Genomic DNA, 27,165 nt, shown 5'->3' with positions numbered 1-27,165 from the left:
CCCGCCTGGTGACCGCCCCACAGCCCCCTCCGAGAGCATCCCGAGGACCCAGAACAGTGACTTTTTTTAGACACCAAACCAAGGCAGGGTTTTAGACATCGAACCAAGGAAAGGTGACAAGGGGCTGCTGAGGAGCAGCTGCGTGGTGTGAGCATGCAGAGCTCGGTCTGGCTGATTTTCACAGCTCCAGAAGGCAAAGGGACACAAAGTGGCTCCAAGCTCCAGCCTGCAAACCTCGTACCTTGTCTCCTTTGGCTCCCAGGTCTCCCTTGGCTCCAGAGGGACCTCGGCAGCCCTGTAAGAGCAGCAGAGGCAGAGGGCACCCTCAGACCTCTTACACTCTTCACTGCAACCAAAGTGTGCTGTGATCTGATTTGGGCATCAAAGAAAGAAAGTTTGGACTGGTTTGGAGCAGGGCTTTGCTCCTGAGGGGCCTTTCAGAGCTGCAGTGGGTACGTGCTGGATGTGCTCCCCAGCATGCAGTGACCCCCCCAGCCAGCCGTGCAGCAGCCTGCGGTGACAGCCCAGCTGCACCATCCCAATGTCAGCCCCTCAAGCACCTTGTCCTTGTTAGCATGTTATTTGACACATGCTGAAGTGCTCCCACTTTCCTTGTCACCTCCCTAAAACATGTTGTCTTAGGACACACCGTTGTGTCTAAAAGCTCCTCTTATTACAGTGTTTCATGGAAGCCTAAGTGCAGCTCAACCTTCCCCAGAAAACTGCATTTGCCACCTATTCCAATGTCAGGTCTGAACACAGATAAATAACATGAAGCTGGTGCTTTGGGCTGCTCTAACGTGGCTGTCCTCCACCCTGAGCCATGCGTGGTGTGGGTGCCATCACTCACCCGCTCTCCTTGGGTGCCTTTTGAACCCGGCAGGCCAATAAACCCCTTGAGAGAGACACAAAAACGCAAGTTAAAGAAACCCAAACCACCCACCACAAAGCCAAATGAGCTGTGCACTCATGGGGACACCACTTCGGTTCCCCAGAGCTGCCACTGGTGCCCCAGCGGGATTTTCTCCCCAGCAGGGACCACGCTGGCGCGGAGCTGGGGGATGCACGAGCCCTCCCAAGGCTACAGCCGCCCACCCAGCAGCCTCCCAAATGTCAGACCCCAAAATGCACCATCCACATCGAGCAGCAGGAAGCCCGTGCTATCCTGGGCCCCATCAACCTTCAGAAACAGCAGCTCAGCACCCAAACTGCTGGGCGGAAGTGCACCTAACCGCACACCGAGGGAGGAGTGTGCTGGCAGAACTGGGGCATCGCTGCTGGAAAGTCAGGGGGAATGTTCTGGTGAGCAGCAGCCAGGCTCCTTCTTGGAGCTGTGGCCTTTGGGGATGAGCATGAACACACACGAGCCCACCTGTGGTGGGACGTGAGGGTCCCTCCTCTGTTCCCTAGGGATCCTGGCCAAGGAGCGGGTGAGGCCGTTCCCCTGGGGGTGCAGCAGCGCTGGGGCACCTCATGCACAGCGGGGGCTCGGGGCTGCCAACATCACCCCGTGGTGCTTTAGGGTGCCACAAGGTGAAGGGAAGGAGGGGAACACCCCACTGGCCACCCATTCCCACGGACTTACCCCAGGTCCCTCCTGTCCCAGCTGTCCCCTGAGGCCAGGGACGCCCTCTGCACCCTGCAAGGGGAACGTCAGCATCAGCCAGGTTCCCCCCACGGCTGCGTTCAGGGGGTCTGCTGCAGGCACAGCCCCTCTGAGAGCAGCGCGGCACCCATGGAAGGGGGCTGCCTCCAGGGGAAGGTCTAGAGCCCAGGTTTCGTCCCCACCAGAGGCCAAAGCAAGCTGGGTGAGAAGCTCTTACGGTGTCTCCTTTGGGACCAGAGGACCCCTCCATCCCAGCTGGACCCTGCAGAAAAGCACACCAGGATGGGGCTCAGCAGCTCCCTTCCCCCTCAGCATGCATGAGCGGGGTCCTGCCCCTCAGAAAGGCAGAGCTGAGCCAGGACAGGGCCCGCAGTATCATTTACCTGGATGCCCCCCAGGCCAGGGGCGCCGCGACGCCCCTGCAAGCCCTGTGGTCCCTGAAATGCAGGGAGGGGGGACAGAAAGCTACAATTAGGATTAAATCCATGCATGGCTGGTGCAAAGCCTGCAGTCCCCAGCCATGACCTCCTGCGAGAGGCACAGAAGGGATCTTCGCCCCCATCCCAGCCTCTGTACAGGTTTTGGGGTGGGCTGAGGTCCCAGCCCTGCTGGAGGGGATGCCCTGAACTGGGTGACCCCTGGACCACCCAACCTCCCCCCCCCCCCCAGCACCCCACAAGCTCTCCCAAGGCACCCCATTGCCACGAGGTTTGCTCGTACCTTAGGGCCCTGGGGGCCGGGCAAGCCGGGAGGACCCATCTCTCCCTGGGGAGAGAGCAAGAAAGGGACAGGGTGAGTGCAGCAGCTGGAAAACCCCAAATATCAGAGCAGGGTGCCCAGGGCAGACTCACCTGGGAGCCGTTGACTCCTTGGCACCCGACGGAGCCTGGCTGGCCCGGCTCCCCCTGCAAGGTGAGCGATGCTCAGCCCTGGGGCTGTGGCACCGAGTGGGGGCCGGGGATGGAGCCCCCACCATGGTGGGAACCACAAAGCTGTGACTTACCGTAGGGCCTGCAGGGCCAGCAGCACCCGCTGGGCCACCTTCTCCCTGGAGCAGGAGGGAAACGATGCCTTTTTTTTGCTTTGATTCTCTCCATTTAGATTTCACATCCCAAATTCCCCCTCCTCCTCTGCATCAAGCATCAGCCACTTGAGGACCCTTCTAGGTGACCTTTGCTTCCCCACTCCCTGCCATGCACCACTACCAAACCACTTCAATTTTTTTTTTTTTTTAACCACCCTGCAAACCCTTCCCAGGTGCCTCCCAAGGAATTGCCAGCAGCTCTGCTATCAGCACGGAAAAACCCAGGTGCTGCCAGGCCAGGATTCACCTCAGCTGCAGGTGGGCTCCCAAACCCAACCGTGGCACAACGCGCTCGGCAAGGGCTCAGTTCTCTTTGTCAGGCTGCTGTGTGCCTCTTCTAGGGAAGCTGGGGGCCCAGAGAAAGCCAAACCCCTCACCTCCGGCCCTGCAGGGCCCTGGAAGCCCATCGCGCCCTTCAGACCCGACATCCCCTAGGACAGAAGGCAGAGGGGGAGTTAGCGAGGTGCCCGCCCCGAAGTGACGGCTCCTTTGTCGCATCCCCTGCAGCAGGGCTAGGGGAGACACAGAGCCCCGAGGGCTTTGCCCAGAGCCAGGGGAGCACATGCAAGACGGAGCCAAGGGCTGCCCAAATTGCGTCTCCAAAGGAAAGGGGACGGTCATGGAAAGGGGAACGAGGATGGGTCGAGAGAGGGAAGGAGAAATCCTGACACAGCAAAGATTGGGATGCCCTGTGGCTCTGCACCAACTCACCGGAGCCCCAGCAGGACCCGGCGGGCCGCTTTCTCCTCTCACCCCCTGGAAAAGCCAAGAGATGTGCAGGGGAGCATGACCCAGAGGCAGGAGCAGGATGGGGACGGAGAGGTCCCTGCCCAATCCAGGCAAGGCTGCAAAGGGCAGGGGCAGACCCCCTCACCTTCGTCCCCTTCTCTCCTTTCTCACCAACTGGTCCGGGGATACCCAAGAAGCCCTGGAAGGGAACAACAAGGATGGATGAGGCACAAAGAGAGCATCAGGAACCAAAACACAGCTGCCGTGCCTCAAAGGAGCATCAGCGTGGTGCAGGGGATGGAGACCCTCATGCTAAGTGCCCCAGTCCCAGAAGAAAAAACAGCCCTAGAGCCTGTCCCCAACATATTGCCGCCTTGCTCCAGTGTCCCAGGTCAGCGTTGTGCCACGTTACACAGCAGTGGCAGGGACAGGGCCGTGCCCAGTGCCAGCACCCTGGAGGATGCCAGGTCCCCGCAGGCTGCCCGCAGAGGCTGTGGGGCATGAAAGGAAAAGCTCCATCGGCAGCCAAGTGCAGCAAGGTGGACCCCAGGGCAAAAGGTTTTCTGTCTGGATGGTGGAAGGATGCTCGGTGGGGCATGGAGTATGGGCCAGAAAAGATGTACGAAAAGGCACCTGGGGTTTGTGCTCCCAAAAAAAGAAAAAGAACCTGGGTTGAAATGACCAAGGGATCCCCAGACACCCTGACCTGATCGGACATTAGAGGTGCTCAGCGCCAAAATCCTTTGGGCACTCCCTTGGGTGAACTCACAGCCCAGGTATGGGACACAGGCACTGGGTGCTACCACAGGCACTGGGTGCAGTACCAGTTAAACCAGTAATGGAAAGGTGTTATCACTTGGAAAACATTCACAGCACGAGGTGCTGGGGATGGCGCAGACTCACACCCATGCAGCACCACCTTACCTCTTCCCCCTTCTCGCCAGCCAGCCCCCGGTCCCCTCGGAAACCCTGCAGGCCCTGCGGAGACGAAGGAAGGAGCAGAGCAGGCGCTGGGCAAGCTCCCAGCCCGAGCTCCCCAGGGATTGCTGCCCTCTGCAACGTGCTCACCTGCTCTCCTGGCAGCCCTGACAGCCCGGGTTTGCCTCCCAGGCCTGGGGAGCCATCTGAACCAGGCTGCCCCATGCGACCCGGCAAGCCCTGCAGCCCTGGCTCACCCTGCAGAGAAGAACCACACACAGAGAGTGAGCCCGGGCTGCCCCAATGCTGCCCACGATGAAACGCCAAAACTCCATGCTGTTGTGAAATGGGTGGGCTGAACGCTGAGCTCTGCCTGGCTCTTGCTCTGACAGCAGTGCCTTCTAACCACCATGAACCCCCCAGGGACAGGGACACGGGGCAGGGCAGAAGCTGCACGTGCTGCAAGCTTCATCCTGCCAAACCTGAACTACGGGAGAGCCGCAGCCAGCACTGCAGGAAGCAAAGGAGGAGGCAGGGAATGAGCAATGCACTAGGAGCAGGTCAAGCAAAAGCCCTCTGCATCTGCTTCCCAGCTCTGGGGCTTGCACTCAAAGCTGTCTCCGACCTTCCCCACATGCACGAGCTGCAGCAGAGCCCCGGTGCTGCTCACCGAGCTGAAGCCTGTGGGCAGCTTTTTAATTTTCCTCAGCTCCCTGGCAATTCTGAATTAGAAAAGGATAAAGATCAATCTGGAACAAGCAGAAGTCATTTCCCTTCCAATTGCTTTGTTTGGATTTCCTGAGAATTCTGGAACATTTTGTCACCCCCAAAACCAGACTTTGTTTGTGTCTGGAAAGTCAGGGTTCAAGGGAAGCGCAGAGCAACACAGCTGCTTCAGTTACTTTTCAAGGGAAGAATCTGGTTTGGAAAACACAGAAGCTTGTCTGGGGGAGGTTTTCTTTTCCAGCTCTTTTCCTAGTGATCCCCTCGCTCCCCACAGACCTACACACGTGCAGCCACCCGCACCATGCTTCAGCAGTGCCTGCTCACAATCGGGGCACACAACCCAAAGGAACACCATTTTGTCCCATTCCGCTTCAAGTCCCCACTTCTGGGATTTGGGGAATATTTGCTGTTATTTGTGATTTGGTCTGTGATGGGCGAACCTGAGCAGAGATCCCAAAAGCAGAACAGACCACGGGTAAATGCACCCTGAGCCGGGCTTTGGTGCCTGATGTGGACGTGAAATCTCTCCTCCTCCTGCTGCAATCACACCTTCATCACCAGGGTCCTCTAAGCAAAGCAGAGCAAGGACAGATCCCTCTATGAGTGGTGCTTCGGATTTCTTTGTGCGTCGGGCAGCAGCATCCACGCCACCAGACATGGGGACGAGGGATGAGGCACAGGCAGTGCCCAGCAGGGATCTGCCATAGCATGAATGGGCGTCACAGCCTTTTGGGGCAAGTTCTAGCAGAACCACAGCACCTTGCCCAAAGTGGTCACCAAACCCACCCTGAACCGCTCGGGATGAGCTGAACAGACATCAGGCTCACAGCTGGATGGGAAAAACGCTCCTGTCCATCTGTGCTCCCCATGCAGATCCTGCTCACGTGAAGGCAGGGAATGATTTTGGCACCTTCTGGTTAAGCTCCGCTGACTGACTCCAGTGTTTACACTCAACTGACTTAACGCAGCCCGTGAAGCCTTCCAGATGCTGGCAGCTGGTAGCACGCCATCCCCACGTGCATCCCTGCTGCGAGGGAGTGGGGCCGGGTAGAGGCCACCTTGCTGCAGGGTGTGTGATGGGGAGCGGATTTACTCCAGCACTCAGCGCCCTGCAGCATAGCTCCGATCCTTGCTCAAGATTTCACCTCTGAACTTCACCGTGAGCTTTTGGGATTGAGAAGATCCAACACAGGTGGTAGGACCTGGCCCACATCCTGGTTGTCAGCCTGTAAAGTCCTCCTTTAGATGGCAGGGAGAAAGGAAGGTCACTGCGGGAGAGAGCCGAGGGGACCAGGGGACTGGCCTGAGGGTGCTGGGGAGGGACGGGGGCGCTGGAGGACTGAAGGAAGAAAACCGCTGGGCTGAGCAGTGAGGAGCAGCAGCAAAGGGCACTGCTCATCCCCTGCAGCAACCAGGACAGAGACCACGAGAACCAGAGGTGCCAGGGGACACCTACAGGCCAGCTCCCCTGAGGTAGTATCAGGCTTGGGGTGTGCCAGCTCACCCTGAGAGAGCTGGGCACCACTGAGCACTGGTGGGGAGCCAGTGGAAACCTGCAGCAGTGCAGGGAGATTGGGATACCCGCTCTCATCTCCTTTTATCCACGGGGTGTTGAAACCCCAAAGCTGTGCTCACTCATCCCTGGGCAAGCAGCGGGGTCCTGGGGTCCCGCTATGCAGCGGTGCCCTTCTGCCAGCACGGCCAGAGTTGAAGGCTCACACGTCCCATCAGCCACAGGGAACTGAGTGGATATTTTCCAGGAGGTGACAAAGGGACAGTGCAGGCTGGTCCTGCAGAGGGGACTGGGGCTGCTTCTCACACGACCCTTCAGGTCACGCACACATCTCTTTGCAGAGGTCCCAAGCCAACAGCAAACCTTATTTTTAGGATTCCCCTCCACACAGTGCTCCAAGCTTTGGTGCCCCAGGAAAGGCCCGGCTACCAAGGATCTCACTGAGGGCACGTTCAACCTCTCTGAACAGAACAATCTCTCTATCCCACACCCCTTATACCAGCCCGCACTCCTGCCAGCAGCCCCTGGGCCCCAGGCACTCACCGTGTACCCCCGTTGGCCTTTCTCGCCCGGCTCTCCTGGCTCTCCTGATGGCCCCTGCACACAAACAGGCAGCGAGTCAGCAAACGCTGGCCATGCTCCCCCCTGGTCGTGTTGCAGAATCCACCGTGCTGAAAGATGCCAGGGCCTTGTGGATACAGTTACACGGAGAACAAGGAACAATGCACAAAAGCAGCATTGGGATTCACATCCAAGGATGGATCCGCACCCAAGCGCCCTGCGGCTGCACCAGGGCTTGCTCACACCTCGGCACCCTGTCTGTGTTCACTGCGCTGATACCCACGGGAGGCTGGGATGCACGTAGTGTGGTGGAACCACGGGGCATGCAGACCCACCACCCTCTACAAGCATCCCATGAGCTGCTCCTTGGGTTGTTCTCATGCTTTTCTGAATGACTTTATGTTGTCCTTATCTCAACACGTGGACGCACACAGGAGCAGCATCGGGAACCCAGTCCCTAGTGAGAGGGACTGCTGGAGGGAGGACCGGGGGCAGGGAGCAGGGACATTGAACACCACCTGCCCATCGGTGGCCCACAGACAAGAAAACCACGAGGCCTCTTTGAAACCCAACCCCAAGACCTTGAGTTACAGCTGATTTTTGGGGAGCCCAGGATTGCTCAGGGGCTGGGACACGAACTCAAATTGTCCATGGGAAGGCAGGAGCAGCCCAGAGGTGGCCACGCTTACCGGCATTCCTGCTTTCCCTGGGTGTCCTGGAGGGCCGGGGGCTCCGGGTTTCCTCTGGATGAAAGAGAAAGAAACATTGGCAGAGCACATCTCACTGCCAAGGAGCTTGGAAAGAGGAAAACTCAGCTGGCCATGCAGAGGGAAAACCAAACCACAGAACTTTGCAGCGGTACTCACCGGCCAGCCTGCGTGCAGAAGCTGGTAAAATGGTGATTGCTGAAAAGAGAATGGGAAAAAATGTCAAAAAATTCCCCCAAATCCCCAGTCTCTTTCTGCTGGTTTCAAAGTCTTTTGGGAACTGGCAGCAATGAACCATTCCTCTGGGTTACTTATTTTTTTTACTACATGTAGGCAAGTCATGGGAGAAGGCTGAATCAGCACACCACGATGTGCAGGACATGAGGAACTGCTGGCCTCACTAGCAAGTTGAGACGACAGAGAGCCCACATCTTCGGGCGTGGGGGGACCAAGCAGACAGATCACCTCTTGCTGCTAAACAGAGCTTGGAGAATTTGTTATGAAAACTGTTGTCTTTAGCCCAGGTTGAACTAAAGCAGATGTCATGACACATGGGTTGGCCACGTCGGAAACCTCACCCCCAGCAGCCCCAGAAGGCAGAGATGCTGGGCTTCCCCTTGTAGCCAAACACATCGTGCACCTCCAGCTTTCAGACAACCACCAAGGGACAAGCAAACACCCCAAAGCCACAGGATGGGCTAATCCCACCTGGCCACAGCTAGCCCCACAGTGCTCCTAACCAGCATAAGGCTCCTGAACACTTCACGGCACAGCCTCCTCTGCACGCTCCCAGGTTCTGGGAGATGACCAGCAAACAAAGCAGAATGTATTTAAGGCAACCAGCCAGCCTCCTTTTCTCCCAGCATCACGAACCACAGACATTCAGGACACAAATCCCATCTCTCCTATTCCTCCTCCTCACTCCATGGCAAGGTCAGACACAAGGTTCAGGCAGCTCCTCCAAATCCTGGATTGCATAATATGCTAAAAAAAACCCCAAACCCATCCTTGTTCCCCACCAAGCAGCTGGAGGGGACGAGTTCCCACGTGCTCAGGTTTTACCCAGCACCAGCCTCAGGGGCTCAGAGAATCCCCCCGAAATTCACCCTCCGATACCAGAGGAGAGAGATGGGAAAGCCAAGGCACTCATTACTGAACATAAACACAAACCTTTCAACATGTGGAAATATTTCTAATAACGAGCAGGGATCTCGGGGCAGATGATGGATGAAGGCATTTAACGAGCTCTAACGCTGCACCAGGCATCTCGGCTGCTTTCAAGTTGGTCCCGAGCTGATTAACGCGAGCAGCCCCTGCCAGGCTGCAGCCCCCTTGCTCAGCCACTTCTCATTTCCCCCAAAAAGCTGCTCAGGACAACTTTTGGGGGGGCTGGAGCACAGCCAGTGCTATTGCCTTGTCTTGTGAATCAGTGAACTTGGGTTCACTCAGGACAGGATATTATTTCATTAGGCTTCAAAAAAAAATAAAAATCCAACGTTTTGGGAAAAAAGAAATCCCACAAGAGGTGAACTCGTGCTTCAGAGCAGCAGGCGCCAAGGAGAGGAATGAATGTTATTCTGCAATTTAAGCAGGAAACTGCCCAAACTTTGCCTCCAGCAGCCCTGACGAGCGGTGCGATGGGCACCGGGACGGTGTGGGGACCGGGATGGGACTGGTCACGGTGTGGGACCCATCCTGCAAGGCTCCAGCCCCATCCCAGGGCTGGGAAAGCCTGCAGTGAGCAGGTCTGCCCACACCCCTGGGCTCCTCCTCCTGCCGTATTTTTTTTTGTTCTGGAGTTACCAGCCCTCGCTCCCCAGCCTGACTTCCTCACCTACAGCAGCACCAGGGCAGGAGAATGTGGATGTCAAGCAGGGCTGGCTCGACAGGAGCAAGCTATCTCCCCGCAGCCAGCTCTTGCACCCTGCAGCATTACAGACCTCCTGTCCTATGGTGGGTCCAGAGTCACACCGGTCTGTGCCATGCCTGTGGGCAGACCCCGGCCAAGGGGGAATAGCCCTGCCTCAATGAGCCCCCAGGACAGCGTGTGCTGGAGCAACCAGAGAACTTCCAAGGGGCTCGGTGGACGGACCCGAAGGGAACATGGCCGCTCCCATCCAGCATGAAGAATGCTTTTGGTCCTTGGCGGGTGCTGAATAGCACAGGTTGCCTTGCTTGTAATCCCTCTCATCTCCTGCCAGGCACCTGCTGGCAGGCGGCAGGGGCAGCACCAAGAGATGGGTGCAGCAGGAAAACCATCGCCCCAAACGGGCTCTCCCCCAGCATCTCCCCTCTGCCCTGCAGCAGGAGGATGGGTTCCCGGCACCTGCCAGGCCATGCAGGGGTCTGGGGGGTTGGTGTCAGGGCACAGCAGGACAGGGGTGAGCCTGACCCCCTGGGGCTTTTGGGCAAGACCAGAGATGTTTCAGAGGAGTAAATACAAGGGAGGTCGCCTGCACTGCATCCATGGACGTGCTACCAGCATTAAAGGCACTTAGAGGGGGATGCCGTTACCCTCTGCACAAATGCAGAGCTGCAGATAAGAAGTTGAATCTCTTTGCCCATGGTCTCTGAAGCTTTCAGGAGCTGGAGATCCAAGCCTGGCTTTCAGAGCAGCCCATCGCCCCGGCCCACACCAGCTCCCCCAGTGCCACTGGGCAGATTGCAGAGACAACACGGGGACATCACACATACACAGCGCAGAGCATCCCCGCACCAGGGAGCTCGAGCCCAGGCTTTTGGAGTGCCTACAGCAGCCAGAAACCCAGCACCTTCAGCTGCTGCCCTGCCAGGCTGAGGCAAGGCTCTCCAGGGTCTGAGATCCAGCTTACTGACAGCGGGTGCTCTGCCAGGGGGAACCTGGATGAGGCTGCCTGGGTCTCTGCAGCGGTCGCTCCCACACAGAGACAGGAGCAAGAGCCCCCTTTTTCCTTTCCTCCCCTCCAGCCACTGGGTTTAGGAATAAATTAACAAGCTGTTTCCACTGACAAGGACAGCAATGATTTCTTACAGTGGTAACATCACGAGGCATGTGGTGGGGTGCCCAGGCCGAGCAGAACCAAGCAGAACCGAACCCCTCATGCTTGGTGCTTGCAGCCACCAACACTGCTGAGCAGCCCTGTTCCCCTCCCAGCAACGTCTCACCCCAGCAAGGAGCCTGATGGCAACAAACTCCACAAGTCAAAGCCAAATGACGAGCATCTACTCTCCTTGCATCCACCCTCTCCTCCCATGTCTCCATCCTGACGGCCTCCTCTGCCCCTGCTCCTCCCTGCTGGCCAAGAGAAGATGGAAAGGATGGGGGGAAAAACAACACAAACACCTTTGGAAGTGTTAAATAGAAAAAAAAAAAAAAAAAGGAAACTGATAGGAATCCCAGTGCGCATCCTGAAGCCCTCCTCCCAGCTCCCAGCCCCGTGGGGCACAGAGCTGGTACCCCGGGTGCGCGTGGGGCTCCCGACTCACGGTGAAGGTCAGCCAGTCCTCCCGGGAGTTCCTCCAGAGGATGATGGTGGGGACGCCGGGGATGCCCATGGGACCCGGGTCCCCTGGGGGTCCCGTCTGCCCCATGGCTCCAGGGTATCCCTAGGAAGAGAGAGGCAGCTCCTTAACACCAGCGTGGTGTTTTAACGCTCGTCACAGGCTGGAGACAGGTCCTGGCCAGGCCAGGTGCACTCTCACCATGTCACCAATGGGGAAGTGGAGACAGAGACGTTAGTGTGAGCTGTGATGTCCTCAGCAGCCCTGCTGGGGGCTGCAGCAATGCCCTTAACAGCCCCATGCCTGTGTGCTGCAGGAGGGCAGTAGGGCACAGCAAGGGGAACCCACCACCACTAGCCCACAGCATGTCGGTGCACTGACTGCAGCAGCCCCAAGGTGTCCCTTCCTCCAGCAGGCAAACTTGCCCCTCTCTCCGTGATTTAAGCAGGGTCCTGCTACTTTCACCACTGAAAGGTGGAAAAGGTGCTGCAGGACCAGCACCCATGGGGCCGGCCACCGTGGTGCATGGGGTCAGATGGGCTGGTGGGTGTAGCATGGGACTGGACTTTGGGACATGGCAGCATCCCTCCAGGTGACCTGAGCTAGAGCAGCTTCATGGGCTTCAAATACCCAGCTAAAATAGTTTTCTCCTCATCCAAATGCACATGAGGGGCCACCAGGCTGCAGCATCAGATACTCACTTGGCTATCCTGATCAAAATAGAACAAACATACAAGCAAGCTGCAAACCCCAACCATCAGTGGTATTTTCCCTGGACCCTCGGCCACATCTCGAGGCTTTATGCGTTTTCCCAGATGCTCACCTTGTCTCCTTTGGGCCCCACCAGCCCGCGTCTCCCAGGGCACCCCTGCAAGGCAAAGGAGCAGAGCTGTGTCACCCGACTCTGCTGGCTTCCCCAGCCCAGGGTAGCGAGAAGGGAGTCAGCCTCCAGCTGAGAGCAAACCAAGAGCACTGAGTGCCCCAAACCCAGCCCTGAGAGCTGATGGGGTGGGAGATGCATCCCACTTGGTGCTGCCCTGGCACCAGGATGCAGCTCTACGCGGTGCCAAGCACTCCTGCTGCATCCATCACACAACCGACCCCGAGCACACGGAGCAGGAGCCCATCTCCTGACACCTGGTGAGGAAAGGCAGAATGTTAGGGGGGAAAAAAAAAGGAGAAATGGAAAGCTGGACCGTGGCCATGGACTCGAACAGTAGTTTGGGGGAGGATGCAAACATCTGTGGCTTTTAACTTGTAGATTTGATCTGCCTCGTCTCTAGACAAACGTACACTTGTTGGCCAAGTGATGACCCCACTTGAGGGCTTACCAGAGCATCTGTCTGGACAGAAATGAAGCCAGCTGGGGGATCCCAGCTTTTCCTGATGAAAGGAACGTATGTGGGAGATGTGTGCGGAGCCAGGTACCGCTGCAGCGCAGCGTCTGCTGCAGAACTGCGGCTCTGGTGGCCTCAGTGACAGCCACCCTCTGCCCTCTGCTTGCAAACTGCCTGCCCAAGCCCTGCAGCCTGAGATCGGAGGCACAGATATGGCCTCGAACCCACCACAGCCCCGGCTGTGTATCCAGAAGCAGCTTTGGCACCAAGGAACACGTCACCAAAGGGATGTTCATCACCTGCTGTGCCCAGACCCGAACCAAAGGGCCAGATCACGTCAGGAGACAAACAGAAATTGATCCAAAAGATCTCTCCCAGAAGGGAGCCCTGCAAACTGCACAGCACCACCGTGACCCCCTTCCCACGGGGTGTCCCCACAGCAGGGACCGCGTGTGCCCCAGCCACGGGTGCTCCTCCAAGCAGAGCGCAGAGAAGTCTGCGCTTGCCCACTGTGTGAGCTTGTGCCCCTAGCAGGATTCAGTTTAAGCCTACAAAGAGCAAATACATCTCTGCTCCCAACCAGCCAGAGCTAAGTGACAGAAACAAACAAACAAAAAAAAAGTGGCACATGGCTGAGAAAAGCCAAGCAGCTTTTGAATGCTGGCAGTGCAGCAAAACCACAGCAAGGAGGATTAGCGAGATCATAAACATCAGCAGCTCGGAAAGCAATAACCACTTTCTGCTCCTCGCTGTGTTTGGTTCCCCTCAGAGCTCTGGTGCCTTCACAGAGGGCAATGGCTGTGATGGGAACCGGGGCCATGGGGTCCATGGGGTCTGTAAGTGTCCTCACTGGGGTTTGGGCACGATCAGGAGGTGGCAGCGTGCTGGACAAGCCTCCATCCACACCTCCCTACCAGAACAGGTACTGAAAATCATTCTGCAAACATGTGAAAACTTCTGAGGGTGGCAAACCAGATAAACATGAACCTGCACCACCAGACTCCAGAAAGCAATAGCATCAGTTTCCTCCAAAACACACTGATTTCCCTGAGGGACACTGCCAAGGACGAGAAAAATCCCCCGTGAGCAAAAACGTTCATGCTAAGACTCATTGTTTCCAAGCTTTTCCTCTAGAAAATCAGGAAACAGCACCTGCAGACACCCGCCCTGCTTCACACCACGTTCCTGGAGGCAAGGAAAGGATGCCCAAGGTGACCCAGCAGAAGGGGGTGCTCCAAGGCCAGCACACAGCACCACCAAAACCAGCAGCAGAGCAAGGCCATGCTTCCAAAGGAAAAACCTTAAATTCTGTGCACGAGCCGCATTTGCACACCCTGATATACCCACTGCGTCCTCACTGGCATCGCCACACGGTGACAATGGACAGCAGCAAGAGGTGCGGGGGCAGCGGCCACCTCCCTGCCTGAGCCCAGCAGCTCAGAAGCCCTTCAAGCTGCTTCAAATCCTGATCCAAGCCACCATCAAAATATATCTCATTGCTTCCTACAGAGGGGAAAAGCAATTCCCTGCTGCCTCAGCCTCCTCCTGCCAGGCCACTGCCAGGCTGTCAGTCTGGGATGCTTCTGCTGCTCCTGCGATGTTTCCTTCAGCATCTGCTCCTTTTGCCACTTTATTTTATTTCCACAGGCAATAGCTGCAGGAACGAGGAGCTGGCTTGAAAGGGAAGCTAGCAGTCCTAAATTTAGCCGGTGTCCTACAATGCCTGGCACGCTGATGACAAATTTAGGGCCAGTGCACTGAACGCAGCCGTATGGACAGATGGCCCTGCACAGAGACCGGCCCCAAGGTCCCCAAACCCAAAATCCAGCCAGGGCAGCCCCGTGCCTGACGTTCCCACATGTACAGGGTAGGAGGAGATGATGCCTGTGGTTGCCCTCAGCTGTGCAACAGGGTGAATAAAATGCAGTTTTCTGCTTAAGAAAACCTAGCCAAGTGAAGGCTGACAACTCCTCTAAAGACCTAGCTACTCTAAATTTACTATTTCTAAATTTTCCCTTCTTTTCTCATCCACTACACAATGAATAAGAACCACGTTTCACTAACAACTTGAAAAACCGGTAAAACCCTGTAACCCTGGGTTAATTCAATGCTTTGAATGTTGGGTGTGACAGTGGTGGAGAAGCAAAGGACAGCAATGCCAGCAGGGGCCCGCTGTGGGGACAGGGGCTGGAGGTGACGGCTTCGACTTCGGGCAGCGTAAAAACAAAGCCAACAGCACTGTTAAATGACTTGAGAGCATGTCTAGGGCAGGGGACAGAAGGAAATGGTCTCCATCTGCCTGTGGAGCTGCCACCTGCCTCCACCACCCACCCGTCCCTCACCATCACCTCCCTCCACCACTCACCGGCAGCCCTGGTGGCCCCGGTGGCCCCGGGGGTCCTGGCTTCACGCGAGCCCACTGCGTGCGTGCTGCTGGCGAGATGGGGTACCCCAGGGTGGTGGGAGGGTGCTCCGGGTCACCTGCAGCCATCCCCATCCCCGGGGGACCTTTGGGTGCAGCCGCCTGACGTGCTGATGGGGACAGCTTGGGGACGGCGTTGGGCGCAATGGCATGGCCGGGTTTGGTGGGTGGGAGGCGGCGCTGGGCACCCGCAGCACCCTTCTGCTTCTCCGTGGTGACGTTCTCCTGCTGGGGGCCGGCGGCGTGCTCCTTCTGGGCTGCTTGCTGTGTTTTGGCTGGTGGCTCTGGGGGGATAAAGCACCGTCAGGTACAGGGCACTGCGCCTGAGCTCGGGAGAAAGGGAGGAAAGTGAAACAGACTCACTGGAGCTACCAGTGACCTGTGGTCTGCTCCTGCCGAGCCCTGGCCTGCCAGGGCCGGTGATTTTATTGTAGGTGGAGTTCAACAGCTCAAAGCCTTCATCCTCAATAGAACGGATTCCCTCCTCCTCCTCCTCGTCTTCCTCCTCGGCCGATGGTGTTTCATCAGCAGAGAGCGAAGGCAGGGTGCTCCCATCCGGCTGGAGGTTAAGGGTCTCATCGGTGTACTCCCATGCCCGTGGTAGCCCCGAGGTCCAGTCTGAATTGGAAAACCTCCAATCCTGAAAAGGAAAAATAATGAAATCTGAAGTTTTCTCTCTTTTGTAAGCCAGCAGCTTGTTTCATCAGGGCTCCGGAGGCCATCACTGCTCTGATGCCCTGTCCTGGTCCAAAGTGCACCCACAAGCCCCTTTCAGCACCAACGTGGAGCAGGAGTTGAATGGGCTCCAGGCAGCTCCCCAGCCTTGGGAGAGCTTGTCAGTGCCAGGCGGGTTAGTTCAGCCACCTGAGTTCAACGACATTTAATTTACCACAGTGGTTTGCAAGGGATTTGCTTTGCCTTCAGCTGCCCCACCAATGGTCACTTTAGGACAGCGCAGGGCACGATGCCTCCCTCTGCCCTACAGCCCCAGCAGAGCCCAGGCACCAACCACGGATGGAGAAAAATGGCAATGTTGATAGAAACATCCATAAACAAAAGTTGTGAATGTGGAAAAGGAGATAAGGAAATAAGCATTACAGTACCAACCCACACCTGCAACACACTTCGGTTTTACATCCACCACCGATGTCAGTGTCACAGGATGGACTCGTACCCAAGTCCCGAAGGACCTGATCCTCCTTGGTAATAGCAGTGTTTCCAGCAGCCCTCCCACGCCTCCCAGTGCCTGCTCAGAGCTTGCCCTGCGGGGATGGACAGCCCCAGTGCCAGGCAGCAACTGGGGCCCATGGGACCGTGGCTGGTGGCTCCTTGGAGCTGGTGCAACGCAGCTGACGAACAGAGTCTGGGAGAAGTCACTAGAGGGAGATGCAGGCCCGTGTGTGCCTCGCTGGGCTGTGGGAGGGGAGCAAGTACAAGGCGACACCAAGCATTCTTCCCAGTGCGCCTTTTTTTGACTGAACCCATTTCTTGGCCTTGATCCTGCTCGGTTGCAAACCGGTCCCGGTGCTCCCAAACACCCCCAGCAGCAATCCCACTGCCAGAGGTTCTGCAGGTGAGGACCCAGTGACACAGGTGGCTCTGGCCAAACCCGCTTCTGGAGAGCCCTGGAGGCAGAGGAGCTCAAAAGGCAGCAGCATTTTCCAAACAGCTGAACGCTTTGTGTCCAGGTGTGAGAACAACCTGGAGGAATCCACCCCAGGTCACCTCCATCCCACGTTACCTGAGCCCAACCACTGCAGCTGCAGCTGAGCGGGGCTTTGGGCCAGCCCTTGACCTCAATGCTCACCCAGAGACAATATTCTTCTGACCCAAGATGTTATCTAAGTACAGAGACTTGGGGGAGAACAGGAATATTTCTGCCTCCAGTTTCAAGGTCCCGAGGATGCAGAGCTGGGTAAGAGGCTGCCTGCTCAGACACATACACCACGTACTGAAGGTCTGACTAAGCCCCGCACTTCAGAGCCACCCACGTCACACTTCTGCTTCAGCCAGAGCCAGGAATAACACCATGAGGTGCAATCCAGCCTCCCCCACTGACTCAGAGGCAGCAAGCTCACATTTTGGTGCCTGACACCCATCTAACCCCTCCAGCCTTGTGCGCAGCCCCTACACAACAAAGCTGGTGGTGCTGGGGTGAGACAGAGACCCCCAGCTCGAGCAAAACTTCCCTCATGCTCAGTCCTGGAGCTGCTGAAGGCAGCCTGACGTCCCTGGCATCGACACAACCACGTGCTCAGCAAAGCCAGGCAGTGGCAAAAGCCTGATTACAAAGAGAAGCTGCCAAAAGGCAGATGACAAAGGGGAAAGCTTCGTTCAGAAATGATGTGGCCATGCTCTGAGTATATGCCACATATTTATTTTTTTTAAAATTTTTTAAAGCCATCGATGATTTGGATTTAAATGCAAAGAAGAGGAAGAGTTGTGGGAAGCAAAACACATCACATTCCCACACTCTAGACCTCCCCGCTCTGTGAACCCCATAAAGTAGCACAGCACTGGGGTGCTGGCAGGGAGCAGCACCCAGTCACTGGCAACGTGGTAAGAAGGTAAGATCCAAGCCCCAAGGAAATCACAGAGCTCTGCTCTTAAACCACTTGGGCATTGTTTTGAACCCCAAAGCTGCTGTAATAGGAGTTGAAACGGTGAAGCACATGAGGGCATCTGCTCTACCCACCGTGATGTTGGCTCTCCAGCCGACCACGGCCGTGTGAGCCCCAGGAGGATGAGGCAGGGGCCATCAGCACTTCTCCACCACACGTTATCAGCCGTACACCTTCCTCCTCCTAGCACATAGGGTCAAGGTGGAGCAGAGCTGGGAGACCAGAGCTGGGGAAGGCGCAGACATGCCCTCCCTCTGATGGACTTTCTCCCCGTATCTCCATTTCGCAGCCTCTCCACCCACAGCACAGCAATTCCTCTCCTTTCTCCATCCCCCAGTGACCTCCAAGGAGACAGAGGCCCCAGGCATCCGCCCCCCACCACGCAGCACCCCCGAGACCCAGCCCCCTCCTGGATGCTCCCCCAGAGCAGCAGCACCCCAGGCAGCCTGCTCTGGGCACAGGGGGCTACCGGCCCCCTCTGCAGCCGTCCTTACACCAAGCTCGAGGTGTCGCTCCCCTGGGGGTCCCTCCAGGGGGCTCAGAAGCAGCACTCCCACCCACCTTCAGGAGGCTACCGAGGGGACATCATTAAACAGGGCTTTTAATTAAAACTACACCAAGGATGCACATCCCTGCTGGATGACTGTTTCCTCGCTACTCCTCACCTGTATCTCTGCTTTCTCCAGCAGCGGGGCACCTCTCCCCATGGGCCATATCCTTCCCAGGGCTGGGGGCTACGGTCCTGAGCTCAAAGCCCACCTCAGCTGCCCTTGACTCTGCTCACAAACCTCTCACCAGACCCACAGAGCTCAGGCTTAGGTACCGCTGCTGGCCGTCTTCCCATCGCCCAGCTCCTGGAGCCTGACCTGGAGTTCCTTGGTAGGAGCAATTAGCATCTTAGAGTATTAACACGCTATAATTAGCAGCCGTTAGCTCACTTTCCCCCCAAATAATGCAATTTAAAGCCCACACAGTTTGTTAGCAAACCACAGAAAAATTGGGGTCAGCTCCATGCACGCTCCAACATCTGCCCGGCAAACATTTAATGCTATATGTAAACCTCCACCTCCAGGACCTGGCAGCCTGAAGAGGAGCATCTGAAATAGGAAAGGGAATAAAAACTCATCCTGAGGGATGAAAGAGGCTCAGAGGAGCAGTGGCATCAGAGGCTCCTCCACGAGCCTCTTCCTGCAGCCAGGCACGGTAATTAAACCCACGGTCTCTGCAATCACAGCTGCATGATTCAATTTGGGGTTTGGCAAGTAGTAAATCCAACCAGAAATGAGAGCTGGTGGGGGCTGGGGACTTGGCCTCTAAGTTCAAATTAAAATAGTTTCAGAAATTGACTCATTCCTGGTTAGATTTGGGTTTGGCTCTTTTGTAGTTGGGGGCACAGAGGAATTCTTCAGTCTCCCCCAGAGAAAATTTCTCTTATTTTTAACTGAACTTCTCATTAATGGACAGAGCTGTGGCGACGCAGGACACAGCGGGAGGGCTCTGCAAGCTGGAAGGGAAAATGTTTCAGTCCTGAGGGGGCAAAACGCAGTGCTGAAACCTGCCCCAGGCTGCAGCCTGGGTACCGACCTGCTGCAAGCTCCTACCTCCTACAGCACCCAGCTTCACAGAGGTGCAAGAAACTTGGCCATGGGCAATTTTTCATTTCATTTAAGCAGGAACTGACAGCTTTTTTGGGAAAAAATTGGGGCCTTTTGCTTCCCAGGTCCCTCCTTGGGGTCACAGACATCATCTCCATCTCCCAGCCCAAACCCCAGCTGAGCCCATTGAACATCCACCAAGATGCAGGGGGCAAAAAAACCATTTGCATCACCCCCTAGGCAGATGTCCCCAGACTGTCCACACCAGAAACAGTGTGTACTTCCAACAGCTGCCTGAAGGGATGATAAAATCCGGTCTCTGTTGACTGCCCTGACATCATCTTCTACCCTACAAAAAAAAAAAAGCCACGGCAGTTTCTGTGTGAGCTGAAGTGAGAAAATTTACTTTTTGTTTTCTTCTGAAAAATGAAATTGTGCAGTATTGCAGTTTTAATGTTAGGTCTGTTGCTTTGGGAGGGTTTTCTGATTACAGTTTTGAAATACAACTTTAATGGTAAAAATTAAAGTAGTTCGCAAGACCCCCATTCCTCCCCCTCACCAAGAATTTTGTCATTTTTAATTCAATTGGAAAGTGCTAATTTCTTTAAAATAAAATTTGCAGTAAATGAAACCATGATACCGAAACGTGTCAGCTACAGCCGCTTCCAAGAGGACTTTACACTTCATTCTGTACGTCTTACAGACAGGGCAACCAAGAGAGACAGCAGCACCTCTGCTTCATGCTGAAGTGCAAGGATGGGATGGTTACGAGGATGGGATGATTATGAGGATGGGGTGTTTAAGCCCACAAAGCACACGGACATCAGCAGCTAGAAACCCTTTGACAGGCAGAAGACAGAGGAAGGTCGAGCTTAAAGAGATGCTGAGATCCCAACCTGGCAAATACTCCACAAAGCCCCAGATCTAAAAGCCAATTCTTCAAAGGAAAATCTCCAGTTTCTAAGGGCTGGGAGAGGGGTGAATGGGAGCCCACTGTTAGCGCAGCCTCGGAGACCAGGACCAGGCTCAGAGCTGAAGGGGCTCCTTGGGGACCTGAGGAACCAAAATACTGATGAGCATCGTGGGCCAGACCTCCACACTGGAGGCATGAATGCCTTCCCCATTGTTTGCTTTACAAAGCACTGACATCGCTGCTAAAATAAAATCCAACATAAACTGTTAGCTGCAGAGGAAAGGCATCTAGGCAATGCTGGGGGATGGCATCAAGCGAGAAAGAGTATGGTAGGAAGCCTGGGCTCTGCTCCCACTTGCTTAAAATACCAGGCTTAAAGGTTCTTGATGCCAGATGCAGATGTGGTTAACCAGGAGTGAAGCATTCAGGTGTGCAGTGGGGGGCGTCAGGGCAGGACAAAGGCGTTGGTACATTTATACTGCATAAGGGAATGAGGCTCAGTAGGAAGCCGGGGTGCAGCCCTGCAGCCTGCACCAAAAAAGCACTGGAATTTCAAAGAAAATGCTTGTCTGCAATTTTTAAATTCAGCTTGAATGTCTGGCATGGGAAAGGTCTGTACTAGAAGCTCTCATCTGGCGAGCTCCGGGGAAATGACCGACTAAGCTGAAAGTTACTGGTCCCTTACGCACCAGTAATCACAACTGAATTATACGGGTTCTGTGTAAACAGACCAAAGAGCCAAGATCAATAGCATCCATGTTTGCTCCTTTAAATGGCCAAATTTAGAGGTAGAAGCCATTATGAGAAAAACCAGCTGAGAAACCCAATCTGGGAACTGCTTCAGGCAGCTCAGGAGCTGCCCACAACAGGAGAGTGGAGGCAGAAGGCATACGGGGGCGAGACCCCAGAATGACATACAGGGGGTGGGGAACCAGCATGAACTGAAGGCAGGCAGGGGATGCTGCACTCTAAGAGAGAAAAAAGGGGAACAGCCCTGGGGTTAGCAATGGGGAGCCGCATCTGTAGGGGAGCAGTGGCAGAGCCGCCGCAGCCACGTTCCCATCCCACATTTGGGAAAAGCCAGACGACATGACCAGAAGACGAGATACTTTCCATTCCAGCAGTGACAAGGAGGAGGTTGGAGCCAGAAGGTTTCTCGGTCCAGCCCCGTTGATGCACCCCCAAAGCTCTGACACCGCAGGCTCTCCGCAACATGCGCCGATGTTCAACTTGGCTCAGAGAGCTGGGGGAGTCCCAGGGGACTGGGAATGAGCTTTAACTTGTGCCAATACAAAAGACAAAAAAAAAAAAAAGGCAAACAGGAGGCCTAAAGTAATTACAGACGTTGTCCCCAAAATGAAGCCCAAGCTAAATAGTGGAGCAAGTGATAGAAGGCTTGTTAATAACAAAATCTCAGATAATGCAATTAACGCCATGGTTTTGAGGCACAATCCTGTGCAACCCACTTGGTATCTCGCCCAAAGAGATTAAGAGCATCTTGTTGACACAGATAAAACAGTGTCAGGATAGTGATCCCAGACTTCTGTAGGGCTTTTTACTTGGTACGGCTGCATGACACTATCCAAAAGCTAAATTAACTCGGTGAACGGGAAGCAGGTTAAAACCCAGCTTGGGGCACATCTGTCCGCAGGAGCCGAGACAGCCAGCGTACCGTGCTGCACTCGTTTTCATCAAGGTCAGCCTAGGGAGAAGGTAATTCAAAGCTTCATGCCTTCCTTAGCAGGAAACACAGGTTTATTAATAGAAACCTCTTCTATCCAACAGTCAAAGGTACAATGCGATTTATGAGCTCGTGATCAGAGAAAGACAATTTAAAACTATTTTTCCCCCCCAAAAAAAAACATCAACCCCCTGGAAAAGCTTTCTGGGAAAGTTGAAAACCAGGACTGGGCTTTTTCCTAAGTGAACTAATTTATAGTAGGAATAATCACCAGGGAACCCTATGGGCTGTGTTCAGCAGAAGATAAAGTCAGACATAATTATACCTGCAGCATCTGCAGCAGGAGCCTGGGGGAAGGAAACTTTCTATTGCAGACCAAAGGCACAGGATCTCGTGTACAAGAGCTGTTTGCTCAACCAAAAAATGGGTTGACTCAGCCCAGTGACCACCCACACCACTGCTTTCCGTGACCAAGGGCAGCAACGTTTGCTCAGCAGGTTGATATATGGCACTCAGGTGCTGGGATTGGGAAGGGAACACGTTGTAAGCCTAAATATTAAGATCAATGGTTTCTTTTTAGTGGTCCTTGTGAGCTGCTGCAGAAGCAGCCTGTTTTCACAGAGCAATGCTTGGGGTTCCCTAGAGCCTATCACACAGTGGATTTTAAGTGCAATAAACCATCCACAGGCACCTTCTGCTGCCTGAAAAACCAGTTTCAGAGGTCTTCCGATGGCTGAGATACCAGAGCTGCCAGACCCAGGGATAACCACCTCCAGGACGCTGCTGAGAGCAGTGGAGACACCGCTTTGTTCAGGCTGTCAGAGCTCCCCGCCAGCCTTCATGACAAACCTGCCGGGATGTTTGAGATCAGCCAAGGTCACCCAAGAAGCCCAAAGGCCAAGGGAACAGCAGGGAGAGAGCTGGCAGCACCCACCATTAAACAATCAAAGGCACTAACAAGAAATTAGCAATTGAATCACCATTAAATGCTCTCAAAAGTTGTGTGTCAGATGGGCCTTCTTCCTGAACTTTAAGTAGAGCCAGCATTCCTCTGGCCATAAAAAACAAAAGCAAGCTTCTTTCCTCTTCTCTACATATGAATTACCTGTAACCATCACGAGCACCACACTGTGATTTGCTTTTCTCTGCTGGAATGTGTCTTGGCACAAGCAACAACCAGCAAGAAATGCTGTATAGTACACTCCACTATCATCTTTTACCCTAAACACTGAATATTTTAAAATGCCAATAAAGGTTGTTTTTTTTTTTTTTTTTTGTACAAGCTCATTATATTCCATTTGCACTGCTACTACCAAGCACTGCTTAACCCAGCAGAAATACACACTCAAGTTGTGCTGCACAGGAGCATCTCCTCCAGCTTAAGTCTCTGCAAGTTGAAGAGCAGAGGTCAGGTTTTTACCCAGTGCATTCCTCTGGTTTACTTGGCCTCTTCCCAGAACTGTTTCCAAAAAATTACTTGCAAGGAGCTCACTGGCCACTGGCTCACACATACCGTAAAGCTAAAGACCAATACCAGCCCTACTCATTTCCCTGATCATGCTCATAAAGCTTTCAGGACATTTCAAAATCCAGATGACATCTAGGAACTAGTTTGGAGAGTCGAGAAGGTTAAACCTGTGAAGAATGGCTTTGGGATCTCACAATAAACTGCTTTGGAAAAGTCCAGTGATGAGCCCAGCCCTCACTCATGTAAAGAAAGGAAGACAAAAGGGAGCAGAAGTGGGGCAGCACCACCCATCTCTTGAAGATGGCCAATAAATAGCAACATACTTTAAAAAAAAAAATAATAATCACAAAAGGGGTAGACTGTAATTTAGATAAAATTTAGGCTGCCAGTAACAAACAATTCATCTCTTCCCTTCATTCACTTATATCTTCCTCCACCATCTCCATAGCACTCCATAACTAATTAGCCCTAATTAGGAATTCAGGAATTTACCAATATACTAATTTAGTTCTAAGTGAACAAAGACACAGAAAGCACAACCCCAAAGCACGGCTTTGCACAGCCCCAGCAGCAGGGCTGATCTGCTCTTCATTATTTTCAAACTGCGATATGCTCGTAGTGCATTTTTTTCTTTCAATAAATCCAAACGTCAAAGATCCCGAGACGTCTCTGGTCCTGATTAAGTGCTTGAGAAACAAACTTGTCCCAAGCCCAGCATCTCGTTAGCCTTCCCCTGTAAACGTCACCAGTTCCCTACCACGGCAGCATCTCACTGACCAGGATTTGATGACCAACCCCGGTGAGGCGCAGACCGTTTTCCAGATGGGAAGAGCAATTTCACCATTTCGTTTCACCATTCCAGCTCACCTCAGTACTGAGAGTTCATTGCCACCATCACCACGACACCAACCCACAACACCCAGCAGGACAGCAGCATGCTCACCCACAAACCTGCCTGCTGCTGTAATATCAGCTCATGGCTCAGCCCAAGAGCACAGGACACGAGCCCAGCTGCAAAGCCCACTTGGCCCTGCAGAAGCCTGGCTTACACCAGGGGGCTAACAAGATGCAGCAGGCAGATTAAGCCAGACAAGACCAAGAACAGAGGCCACGGTCAAGTGGTAAAGGGCAGCACCTGGGGGGGAGAAGGAAACGCAGAAAGCAATCCCTATTGCTCAGTCATACAAAAAAAAAAATCTCAATTTACATTTGCTGGAAGGCTTCCCCTCAGGGTGTCTGTTTGCATGAACTTGAGCAACAAATCTTGGCTAGAAATCCCAAATAAAACAAACAGAGGCTTTGCAGCTCGCCTCACTGCGAGCATCACCTCCCGCAAGGCTCCGAGAGCAGGAGGCCCGGTCTGAGCTCCTGCAGGGCGGGTGCCACAGGCAGGCGTTAGCACTGGAGGCAGCAGTCACCCAGCTGCTTCTGCTTGCACCGCACACAGACCTCACCACCCTGCCAGCCTCACTGTTTGCTTCCCTCCAAGAAATCCCAGCCGCAGGCAGGTCCACAAACACCGCTGTGCATGCAGTGAGTTGGTCCGTGCCTGGTCAGCACCTCCACCCAGCCAACCCTCTCGGGCTCAGTGCAAGCTCAGGAAGGTCACCTCGGCTCATCTTGGCTTCCAGCAGCTCCAATACATGTCAAGGTACATTCATGAGATATTGCAAAAAATATAAAATAATCATAACTTGTAGCTCTCCCTGGGTGTTCGGCTTTTTATCCGATAGCTCACTGGAGCACCTGGAGCAAACATGCCCATAGCCCCTGCCACAGCACAGGAGAGCCGTACCTGAGCAGACACATCCCAGATTTCATTGGTTTCCTTTGGCACCTGCACAGTTGGAGAGAAAGAGGAAAAACGTCACTGCCCAAGAACTGCACCGATATAAATGTGTAGTTATTGCTGGTGCTGGGATTTGAGCACACACTGCCTGCTCCGGCACGGGAAGCATCCTGGGAGCGCACGCTGGGAAGCAGCCAGTCGTGGCGAGCAGCGAGCAGCTTCCCATTAAACCTCTCGAGTCGCTGGGTGGCTTTTGCGGTTTCCTTTGTTTTGGTTTTGAAGCTAATCAGCCCTGAGGAGGCCAAGGAGGGATGGGGACTGGTGTGATTTGGATGGAGTTACCCTGGCGTTCCCACTTGCAGTCAAATTAGTGAAGCTTAAAATAAAATCTTCTCCCTGCTGGGTAAGCCACCGGAGCCATTCAGTGAGTGTTATGGGCATTATAGCACAGGGTAGTATTAATAATATCATTAATTTTAATAATAGCACATTAAGAGGAACCTATCCTTGCGGGCTGCAAAATGGATCTTGTAGCTTGCCAAACCAGAGATTTGCCCTCATTGCTGAGCTGCAGGGAGTGAGTTTGATTTATCTCACAGCACCCCAGCCAGCACCTAAGGGCGGTCAGCAGGGACATGCCTGGGGTCATTTGGGGGATTACTGGGGGTTACGTGTCCTGGGAACTCATCGGTCTCCCTCAAAGCAGGCAGATAACCAGCATGGGCCACTTTTAACTGCTCTGCATTATCTGCCCTGGCCATCCCTGTTGCTGGCACCGGGACAAAGTGGCTGGCGGGACCCAGCAGGGCAGATCTCCCATCCCACACCCAGCTCCCTCCCTGACGCTGCCCTTTCCAGCCCCTCACTGCACCCCCAGGGAAGGGTATTACACACAGGAGGCTGATGCAAACCCTGACATTAAGCACTTGTCTTCAGCAAGCCTTGTCCAGGCAGCTGCAAAGCCCTGCTGGCCTGAGACTTCAGCCTGCCCGGTGTGCTAAGTGCCCTCCTGCCACCAAAGATCTCTTAGTGGACTTCAACACTCAGTCAAGAGATGAAGATACTCCTTGGGCAAACTCCTGGCTCCCGAGGAAAGCCTGGGTGCTTTGTGTCCTTGGGAATTTACTATGGGATCCAGACTTGGGGAGACAGATGTATTTCTTAAAAAATGCTGAATACGGTAATAAAATTAAACCCACAAATTTCCCATTGACAATATAGAGGGAAAAGCCTTCCAAAGGCTGATGCAATGCAGCGATCTTGCTAGATGTGAGCAAGACCTTCGAAGCGATGCACAGCTCCTGGTCCCAGTTCTGCCCCACTCCCAGCAGGGAGCTCCAGCTGCAGCACTACTCCGGAGCTGAGCACAACTTTCCTGTGCTCAACACTCGGGCGCATGCAGTCATGCACACACCCAGGCTTGCTTTGGCTCCGAAATGCTTCCTCTACCTCATTCTCCCCTTTGCATCAAGCCCATCTGTGACTTCAAGGGAGGGTCTGGATGATGGGAGACCCACCACCACCACCACCACTCAGCTCAGAGCAGGAACCCGAGTCCTTCCAGGCTCCCTTAACCCCCTGGCTTGGTCCTTGCACTCGGAACAGGTTACTCCAAACAGGAGCCCAGTCAAGCACCCCCAGAATTTGGCAGCTGCCCTCAGCCACACCTCTGTCCAGGCCGGTGAGAGGTCCCCTGGGGACGGCAGGCGGCTGAGGCCGGGGGTGCACGCTGTGCTGTAGCTGTGGCAGTGCTCACTGGCAGCCGCTGGGTCTCCCATCACGAAGATCAGCTGCTGTAAGGTGCCCTGGGGGAGAAGACACAGACAATTTACCCACCTGCTTCCTCCAGAGGAGAGGGAAAAGTCTGGGGAGTGTGCAGCTTCCCAGGGCTTCTTCACAGGCTGCTTTGGGCAGTCACTGTTCAACAAGCTCCCCCCAAAATCCTTCACATGCTGACTGCACAGACAACTTCTGTACATGGCACAAGCCATAGGCACAGCAGATTAGACTAACCC

At 54.6% G+C, this 27,165-nt stretch overlaps 1 protein-coding gene across 1 annotated transcript in view; it reads right to left on the bottom strand.

Annotated features, from left to right (window-relative positions):
• LOC121057532 (collagen alpha-1(I) chain-like) overlaps positions 1–27,165 on the bottom strand; it is a 74,852-nt gene that overhangs the window by 16,515 nt on the left and 31,172 nt on the right. The window contains exons 5-26 of the mRNA XM_040531873.1: positions 26,818–26,955; positions 25,157–25,198; positions 15,447–15,723; positions 15,027–15,367; positions 12,148–12,192; positions 11,310–11,429; positions 8,004–8,042; positions 7,827–7,880; positions 7,120–7,173; positions 4,488–4,595; positions 4,344–4,397; positions 3,565–3,618; positions 3,402–3,446; positions 3,068–3,121; positions 2,610–2,654; positions 2,458–2,511; positions 2,327–2,371; positions 1,990–2,043; positions 1,824–1,868; positions 1,586–1,639; positions 851–895; positions 242–295 (exon numbers count right to left, since the gene is read on the bottom strand). Of these exons, the coding sequence (XP_040387807.1) occupies positions 242–295; positions 851–895; positions 1,586–1,639; positions 1,824–1,868; positions 1,990–2,043; positions 2,327–2,371; positions 2,458–2,511; positions 2,610–2,654; positions 3,068–3,121; positions 3,402–3,446; positions 3,565–3,618; positions 4,344–4,397; positions 4,488–4,595; positions 7,120–7,173; positions 7,827–7,880; positions 8,004–8,042; positions 11,310–11,429; positions 12,148–12,192; positions 15,027–15,367; positions 15,447–15,723; positions 25,157–25,198; positions 26,818–26,955 (1,821 nt within the window). The remainder of the gene's footprint in view (positions 1–241; positions 296–850; positions 896–1,585; positions 1,640–1,823; positions 1,869–1,989; positions 2,044–2,326; positions 2,372–2,457; positions 2,512–2,609; positions 2,655–3,067; positions 3,122–3,401; positions 3,447–3,564; positions 3,619–4,343; positions 4,398–4,487; positions 4,596–7,119; positions 7,174–7,826; positions 7,881–8,003; positions 8,043–11,309; positions 11,430–12,147; positions 12,193–15,026; positions 15,368–15,446; positions 15,724–25,156; positions 25,199–26,817; positions 26,956–27,165) is intronic.

Source organism: Cygnus olor, chromosome 19, assembly GCF_009769625.2.
Source record: "Cygnus olor isolate bCygOlo1 chromosome 19, bCygOlo1.pri.v2, whole genome shotgun sequence".
In the NCBI taxonomy this organism is placed as follows: domain Eukaryota; kingdom Metazoa; phylum Chordata; class Aves; order Anseriformes; family Anatidae; genus Cygnus; species Cygnus olor.
This window is presented reverse-complemented; position numbering and strand designations above follow the sequence as displayed.